Source organism: Galeopterus variegatus, unplaced genomic scaffold, assembly GCF_000696425.1.
Source record: "Galeopterus variegatus unplaced genomic scaffold, G_variegatus-3.0.2 Scaffold878, whole genome shotgun sequence".
Classification (NCBI taxonomy): domain Eukaryota; kingdom Metazoa; phylum Chordata; class Mammalia; order Dermoptera; family Cynocephalidae; genus Galeopterus; species Galeopterus variegatus.
This window is the reverse complement of record NW_007726989.1, coordinates 163,077-171,405: the sequence shown is the minus strand read 5'-3', so window position 1 is coordinate 171,405 and position 8,329 is coordinate 163,077. Positions and strand designations below refer to the sequence as shown.

The window sequence follows — 8,329 nt, the reverse complement described above, 5'->3', positions numbered from 1 at the left end:
GTAAATATTTTGAATTTTTGTCACAATAAAAAAATCTCTGATCTAGTAATCCTAGGTCTCCCAAGTGAGCTAACCAACCAGCCCTAAATAAAACTTTTTGTTTTTTTTAAAGATGACCAGTAAGGGGATCTTAACCCTTGACTTTGTGTTATCAGCACCACGCTCACCCAGTGAGCCACGGGCCGGCCCTGCTCCCATCTAATCTAACATGCCCTTCCCTCTTACAAAAACACTTGCAGTCTGTGGACCCTTCCCCAAAGAAGGATGCAGCAAAGCCTCATTGTGTCCGCGCCCAAGTTTAGGATCTTTCGGTGATGCCCATTTCTTCTCTGGTAAAAATGTCTTCAAACATAAGAAGAGGCTTTGAATGCTGGTTATTCAGAAAATGATAGGGGTCCTAAAACCAGATCCAATTACCAACCTAATATCTAAGATCTCATCTGAGTCACTTTGGTTGCTTCCTTGAAGATAGTATCATAAAACTGTAAACATCGGTGACATGGGAAGTTGTCACATCACTGGTGATTCTAATCCTAACTTGCAATTCATTTCTTCTCTGAGTCTATTGCTGTGTTTTGTGGTCTTTTTGGCAATAATAGTATTGTATCATTAAAAGTATGTTACCTGAAAAAACATGATGTTTGGAGAGACGGAGGGGCCAATGAGTAGCTACACGACTGACTGACTGTGTGACTGAATGAATGAATGGATGCGTGCCCTTCCCCCTGCCCCTAAGACTCCCTTGGATTCACTATAGGGTGGCACTCACTTTGTGCTGGGGAATACATGAGAGGGCGACGACAGTGCCACCGTCATGGGGCCAGCACTCAGGAAGTAACCAGTAAATGGATTCTCACCAACTGACCTGTGTCTTTTTCATCTCCACCTCTCCACCAGTCAGGTAATAAGTAATTAAATGACAAATTTAATTAGTGAATTATTTTTTGTTGGGGCAAGGAAACGTGAGGTTTTAAGTAAATAATCGATTTTCCTGAGACCAGGATCATTTCATGAGTATTTATTAATGAGAGGTACAGTGGCAGGCTCAGCCCAGGGAAGTGATCACAAACAAGGGCTTTGCGGAAGCCAGGGACCCACTCCCAGGCCTGCCTGCTAGGACTCTGCATCCCCAGGGCGTCATTTGGGTCTTGCCTGCTCAAAGTACTTGTGACAGGCAGACGTGAGGGCAGCTACAAACACGACAAACTCGTTGAAGTCCACCTCTGCATCTCCATTGGCGTCCAGGTCCTTGAGCAGTTTGTCCACAGCATCTTTGTCCTTTCCGCTCTAGAGGAAAGAGAAGCCCAGGGTCAGCATTGAGGGTGCCCATGCAGGGCGTCAGCCTCAGCCAAGCACTGCTGCTGGGAAGAGGAAGGCCCTGCATTTGTGCAGCATTTGCTGTGATGCAGGCTCAGCTCCAGATCTAGCTCTGTGTACCAGACACACGGCTTTAAGAAGTTGTGAGCTGCCCTAAGCTATGTGACATGACATGAACTAACCTGTAATCTTTATAGGCCAAATTTGAATTGTGTTATGCTATGAAAAAGGGAGTTTTATTTTATTTTTTGAAGGGGATAATGTGCTTTAAAATGATGATTATTCCTAGGAAATGCATCTATTCCATGCTCTATTCTTTGTGTGCTGCTAACTTTGTGGGTGTCCCATCTCATGCCAACCCTGAGCTAGCTGCTTTACAGAAACCTGTAATCCTCACAACCACCAGACAAGGAGGGTGCATCACCCATGTTACAGATGAAGACGATAAGGCCCAGAGGGCCCAAGGGACCTGTCCAAGGTCACATGAGGAGAAGGGGAAAACCGCATTGAGATCCAGGTGTAGAGGAAGTACAGAGGCCCTACTCTTCCTCTATGCTCAGGCACCCCACCTTGGGGCCTCAGGGTCCCAAGTCTTCTTTGAGAGGAGCAGGCCCGCAAGAGCCTACTTCTGTGACAGGGCAAATGTACTGTACTCACCAAGGGACCAAGCAGAACCAGAGTACAGATCTGAACATAGCAGCAGGGGGCGCTAACGACCCAACCCAGGACCCAAAAGCTGCTGCTGCCAGGAAACACCGCAATTAAAACCAGGAGAAACAGATCTGACCGAGACACAGCTGTATGCATGATGATGTTATTTACAGCATAGTCTGGAATAGCAGAAGTACGGGGAGTCTACAAGTCAATAGTAAACAGTGGTACGCCCATACATCGGAATACCTTGCAGCCACTAAAAGTGAAGTTTATGAAGTTGGAAGCCAGACAGTTACCTAGTGTTTTTTTTTTTTTTTTTGTCTTTTTTGTGACCGGTAAGGGGATCGCAACCCACCAGCCATGTCTATATAGGATCCGAACCCGCGGCGGGAGCGCTGCTGCGCACCCAAGTGCCGCACTCTCCCGAGTGCGCCACGGGGCCGGCCCGACAGTTACCTAGTGTTTTTTTTTTTTTTTTTGTCTTTTCTGTGACCGGTAAGGGGATCGCAACCCACCAGCCATGTCTATATAGGATCCGAACCCGCGGCGGGAGCGCTGCTGCGCACCCAAGTGCCGCACTCTCCCGAGTGCGCCACGGGGCCGGCCCGACAGTTACCTAGTGTTTTTTTTTTTTTTTTTGTCTTTTCTGTGACCGGTAAGGGGATCGCAACCCACCAGCCATGTCTATATAGGATCCGAACCCGCGGCGGGAGCGCTGCTGCGCACCCAAGTGCTGCACTCTCCCGAGTGCGCCACGGGGCCGGCCCGACAGTTACCTAGTGTTTATGACACTCCCGACTGTGTCAGACATTGGTCTGGGCATTGAGGGAACAGGGCCACAAGGCCAGCCTGGTCCCTGCCCTCAGGTGGACCCTGTTCTCCAGCCTTCTCCACCTCTGCCTGCTTCAGAACCACCCTGAGGGAGGGCTGAGAAACTGTACAGAGGCTGGGCTTGTTGGAGGGCCTGGGCCTTCTGTTCTTACTAAATTCCTCCAGGTGACTCTGATGTAATCCAAGTTTGAGAAGCTTTGGCTCAGTCGCTGGTTCTCAAAGTGTGTTCTCCAGACACCTGCATCTGCCCCTCCTGCCACCCCAATGATTTGGATCAGAACAGGTTAAATTCTCAAGCTTTGATGATTATCAGAACACCCTGTGCCTGTGCACAAGTTCCCAGCATGGGGTAGGTGTTCAGTGAGCATCAGAGTTTGAGAATTTATGCTGTAGTGTTAAGTTCAGAAAGAAACTGCATATAAATTGGGATTTCACACATATTAATGTTCGTCCACATGGGGAAAAAGCCGGAAGCGACAGTCTGTATTCCAGGGAGCGTTTCTTTCTTCCACATTTCTATATTTTTACATACCTATATTTACATTTCTATATTTCTTCTACCACAAACACATATTTATAATAGAGAAAAACAGATGAATTTTATTTTTTAAGATATATCTTCACTGCATTCACATTTAGAAAATAGAAGCCTAACGTTCCGAAGTGCTTAGTGCCTTGGGTTGAAAATTGCAGGCTTTCATTTTCAATGGTCACCGTCATAGACCCCTTGGAGGGCAGGTGGGCAGAGTCTGGTGGGCTGGAGGGATGGGGGAGGCGAAGGAGAAAGAGGAGGGGGAGTGAGAAGAGAGAAAGGGACAACAGGGGACAGAAGTAAAAGAGGAAGGGGGGCAGAGGGAGGGCCTCTGTTTAGGCCTGTCGGAGGCTGCCCAGGACAGAACATAGCTGGTCCCAGCCAGGCCCTGAGGGGCCTTTCTGTGAGGCTCCAGGCCCAATGGCTCCTGCCTGACACAAAGAGTCTAAGGGAGGCTGTTGGCTCTGGGGGACGGGTGCCAGAATAGGACCTCCTGTCCTTATTCCTGCCCGTTCCACTAATACCAGGCAGCAAGGGACCTGGGAATGGGAGGAAGGTGGGAAGTAGACAGTGAGCGGGGGTGTTTGTGGCCAGCAGCCTTGGAGAGGGACAGCTCCAAAGGACCAGCAATGGCCTCAGGGATGGCTCTGGATTCCATTCCGCCCCCTACCTCCACTGCTCAGGATTGAATCCCATCCCACCAGGCCCCTGCGGGGAAAGAATACTGGTCACAAACACTTTGGGCTCAACTCCATGTTCCAGGAATCAACCTGACTGCTCCCCCTCCCCACTCAGATGCTCCAGTGTCCCCCGCCTTTGGGTAGAGGATCCATTCCTTGGCCAGGCATCTATGGCCTTCCAGGGTCCGCCCCACTTGCCTCCAAGCCTCTTCACCGCTGCTGTCCACTCCGGAGCTGTTGCTGTTGCATTCCGGCCACCGGGTTTGACTCCTGTCCCTTCTGCCCACTCTCCACACACTCCTTGGCCAAGGCCACTGCCGCCAGGGCACTCACCTGCAGGAAGCCCGGGAGCTCCTTCTCCATTAGCACCTTCAGCTCTGCCTTGGTCAGGCTCTGTGTGCTGCCGTCATCGCCTGAGTACCGGGCAAAGACGTCGATGATCATGCCCATGGCTGTCTCCAGTTCCGTCATGGTGCTGGATTTGGACCCACCTTCCTCCTGCTGCTGGCGTGGCTGAGGAAACGTCCCACCGGGGGCCTCTTGGTGCTTTATAAGGCCAGCCTCGTGTTGACACAGGGGGCGGGACAAACAGGGTTGGGACACTCAACAAACCCTGCCCCTCCCCATCCTCTGTGCTGTGGCTCAGGCCCGATGAAAGGCATGGCCACGACTTTCTTTCTGGAGCCTTTCCCCCAGCCCAGGCCCGGGTCCCAGGCCCTCGCCTTACTGAGTCATGGCAGTGTCCTCATCTCTGTCCCCCGCCCTGGGGTCAGCGGGTGCCGGCTGTTTGTGGAGTGAGTGGTGAATGAGCGGACCGCTCCTCTGCAGTCTCTGGCCCTGTCCGTGCAGTTGTCAGAATGTGCTGGCACTTGGTGGGCGGATGTGAGAAAATGTTTGTGGAGTGAATGCACGTTGGATGTACAAGTGAACACGCTTATACCCCTGTCGCCCACTTTTCAGAACACCCTGTGAGTCATTTAGAGGAGCAGCTTACACCTCAGTCGCACTCACTCCCAAACCCACAGCAGCCACAGGGGTCAGACAAGGCAAAGGCTCCTCGAGGCCTCTGGGGTCAGGAACTCGGGGTCCTCATCCAAGTTCTCACCCCCCCCCTGCGCTGCCCACCCCGCAGTCCACAGTGGGCACGTGGAGGTGTTTACTGATGGGAAAGCTGAGGGTGCAGCTGGTGAGGTTAAAGGGCAGGGTCCTGGGTTCAAATCTTGCTCCAGCCTCTTCCAGAGTGCAGGCCTCCAACAACTTCCTTATTCTGTCTCAGCACAGTCTCCACACTGTACACAGGACATGACTCCCCCACAGGGAAGGCTACAGTACGTAAAAGGCTCGGCACATAGTAGGAGCAGCTGGGCTTACAACAGTGGCTGTCTTTGGACATGTCTTGTCCAGATTTCCCACAATGGGGGCTCAGCTTGGCCCACTGGTGACCATTCGGGGAGCAGGGAAAGGTCCACTCCACTCTTCCTGAGCTGAGCAGTTTCCTCTCCAGATAAGATTCCAAAGTACAGGGCAACATTCCTACCACCTCCCAACCAGGACCTTATCAGCACGAGAAGGAGGAGACAGTGCCTTAGGCAAGTCATTCCCGTTCAACTCTGAGCTTTCACAACTGCGGGAGGAAGGACCGGGATGTCAGGTGGGAGTTGCTCCACGACTACCACCTGCTCTGGCCCCTGGAGTGTCACAAGACCACCAGAGCTGGCCCTGCTGGAGTATCTCACCCGGTTGGCCCTGAGGACAAGCCTCCTCAAGAATGGGTGCTGGCCCCTCAAGCCTCTCCTCAGGATGGGGGCTGCATTTTCCAAAAAAGGGTCACACTCAGAGGACCTGCAAAAGAAAAAGTTATTCTGACACTTTTAAAAACCATAAGGAAGACGTTATCTGGGAAGATCGCAATAGGGTCATGACTATGCAACAAGGGAGAGCCGCCTCCACAGCGGCACCTGCCTTCCGTGGGCCTGGCTGGCGCCAGGAGGGGCTGCTGGGAGGGCATCGCGGGGCCCGGGGAGGGCAGGGACCAGGCAGTGCCTGCATGGGGCTGACCCGTGCACGGCAGGTGCTCTCAAACCTACATTTCCCACCCCTTTGCTAAAAAAACACGCTTTTCAGAAAATTTCATTATGAATGTTTTTTTCAAAGTTTTGATCTCAAACATGTTCCAAAAGTCAAAGTGTCCTATTTCAAAGGCTTCCCTCTTGATAGAGATCTTTGTAGGAATCTAAAAAAAAATGTAGTTAGATTTTCATTGTTAGAGTGAACACGAAAGAAAAGAATGCAAGGTCAAAGATCACCAAACATGTGACTTTCGTTAGCTGACCGTTCCACATGGGAAGGCAACTTATGTCCCAGTCCAGACCTTCACTCTTCAAAATTTAACAACAATTGCATTTATCCAGAAAGCTAGTTTCTTCCCAAAAGGACATCGTGAATTGCATCATGCAAATAACCTTCTTTTTGTCCCTGACCAGGTTGGGGTCATTTTTCTTCCCACCCTCCAGGCTTGGGTACCCTGAAGTTCCAAGTGCCAGGGTCTCCTTTACAGCAGTGAGACATGTGGGGTCCTGGGTGACACGAGGCATCAGCAAAGCAGCAGAGCAGGAAGCTACGGAATCGTGGCAGATTCTGTCATTTTCCCAGAACCTGTGGCATGAGGGAGCTGGGAAAGGGTGGCTCCTGCTGGCTTCAGGATGGATGTTCAGAACAAGGCTGATTGGGGAAAGAAAAGCTCTTCTGCCCTCAGCATAAATGCCTCCAGTTTAAGTTCCCCCATAATCATCTAACTGGTATCACCACACAGGGTAGAGGGTCCGTGGTCAGAATGGAAAAAGCAGTGCCAAGGCCTCCAGCCTATGCCTGTGAGCTCCTGGTCACCCACTGCCCATTGGCACTGCCAGTCTGGCTGACCCAGACATCTGGGCGCTGGGGTCCCTCCATGGCCAAGTCGAGAAGCCAGATGAGGAACTCAAGTTACAAGTTTCCCACATATGAACCAAGGTAAAGGAGAACCACGGAGAGACAAAAAGTACCCTGGTCATCACTCCCAGGAGGTCCTGCCTAGTAGACAAAGGCCTGGAGGGGAGCGATGACAAAAACATGGGACCCAGGACAGCACCCTTGCAGGGGCCAAGCAAGGGAGACTCCCCCCAACTCCCTAAAGTCTCACTGAAAACTCCGCTGACAGATTCACGGGGAAAAAAGCCATAACAAATTTGTTGGATCATAGCTTTACGTGACACGGGAGCCTTCAGAACGAAGACCCAGATACAGGGAAACTGTCCATTTTTATGCTTAGGTGCTATGAAGCGGGGACCACTGTGTAGGAAAGTGATCAGACAAGAAGGTACAGTCGAACGCCAACAGTGGGGACACTCAGCAAGGCCTGTCTGTGCAGTGCTCCTTCCTCCAGGGTATGGTACTAGACTCTTTGAAATGGGGTCTTACGCCTACAATCAGATTTCTTTATGGCCAGCTCCAAGACAGCAAGGCCGGGGGAAGAATACAGTTTTAGTCTTTATGGCTGGCTTTGGGGAAAAGGGGTCTGGTTTCTAGGACTCACCTTGGGGAAGAGAGATTCTAGTTTCTATGGTTTGCTTCAGGGGAGAACAAGGCTGAGAGACAGGCGCTTGGAGGAAAACTTTGCTTTTGAAGCTGTTTCTGAGGCCTTCACTTTGGGGTATTGCTTTTCTGAGCCCCAGCATCCTACTTCTGTTGGAGCCACCCTGACGCCAGGGGGTTGGGCAGGCAGGAACGACCTCCAGTGATTCTGGCCTCGGGGTCAGATTGGGAGGTTTCAGGAAAACCACAAGTATGTGGCGAGGCAGTCAAGGCTCGACTTGCCCAGGCTTTCCTGAATGTGACAGGTCGTGGGAACAGCTCTGAGCCAGTGACTCTTCCCTGTCCTCTGGAGTCTGGGTCGCATGAGGCATTCTGAAGAGGATGTCTATGCCCAGCAGGTCTAGCACAGAGCCTGGCCCACCCTGGGCCGCAGGATGCACCATAAGCAAGACTCAGAGCTTGGGGTCAGGGAGTCCCCAGCCGGAGAGGCCAGGAGGCAGGCGGGGCTCACGCGAGTGGGATGGAGGGACCCCAGTCCATAAACAGCACTGGAGAATGCAGCGGGGTATGCAGAGGGAGGCAGGCTTGCTAGACACGGTGCTGCAGGCAGGGGACAGCAATGGAACAGAGGCACGGAGAGCTGGCACTCTGGGGAACTGAGAAGTTGGGCGTCTAAGGTGGAGGTGGGCTGGAAGGGCCAGAGGGCACTGAGCAGGAAAGGCCCCGCAGCCTGGCCTCACTAGCT

At 52.0% G+C, this 8,329-nt stretch overlaps 1 protein-coding gene across 1 annotated transcript; it reads right to left on the bottom strand.

The window, feature by feature from the left end:
- Positions 1–1,003: 1,003 nt before the first annotated feature.
- Positions 1,004–4,655, bottom strand: S100P (S100 calcium binding protein P). The gene is made up of 2 exons (XM_008573106.1): positions 4,348–4,655; positions 1,004–1,287 (listed from the first exon to the last, which is right to left on the bottom strand). The coding sequence occupies exons 1-2, from the start codon at positions 4,483–4,485 to the stop codon at positions 1,138–1,140; spliced, it is 288 nt and encodes a 95-aa protein (XP_008571328.1). The 5' UTR covers positions 4,486–4,655; the 3' UTR covers positions 1,004–1,137.
- Between the last annotated feature and the right edge of the window lie 3,674 nt (positions 4,656–8,329).

Bases quoted from the DNA above. Each gene is read 5' to 3' on its own strand.
- S100P (XM_008573106.1), bottom strand. From the start codon at position 4,485: ATGACGGAACTGGAGACAGCCATGGGCATGATCATCGACGTCTTTGCC. The intron at 1,288-4,347 runs GTGAGTGCCCTG...TCTTTCCTCTAG, and splicing joins AGCTCCCGGGCTTCCTGCAG to AGCGGAAAGGACAAAGATGC.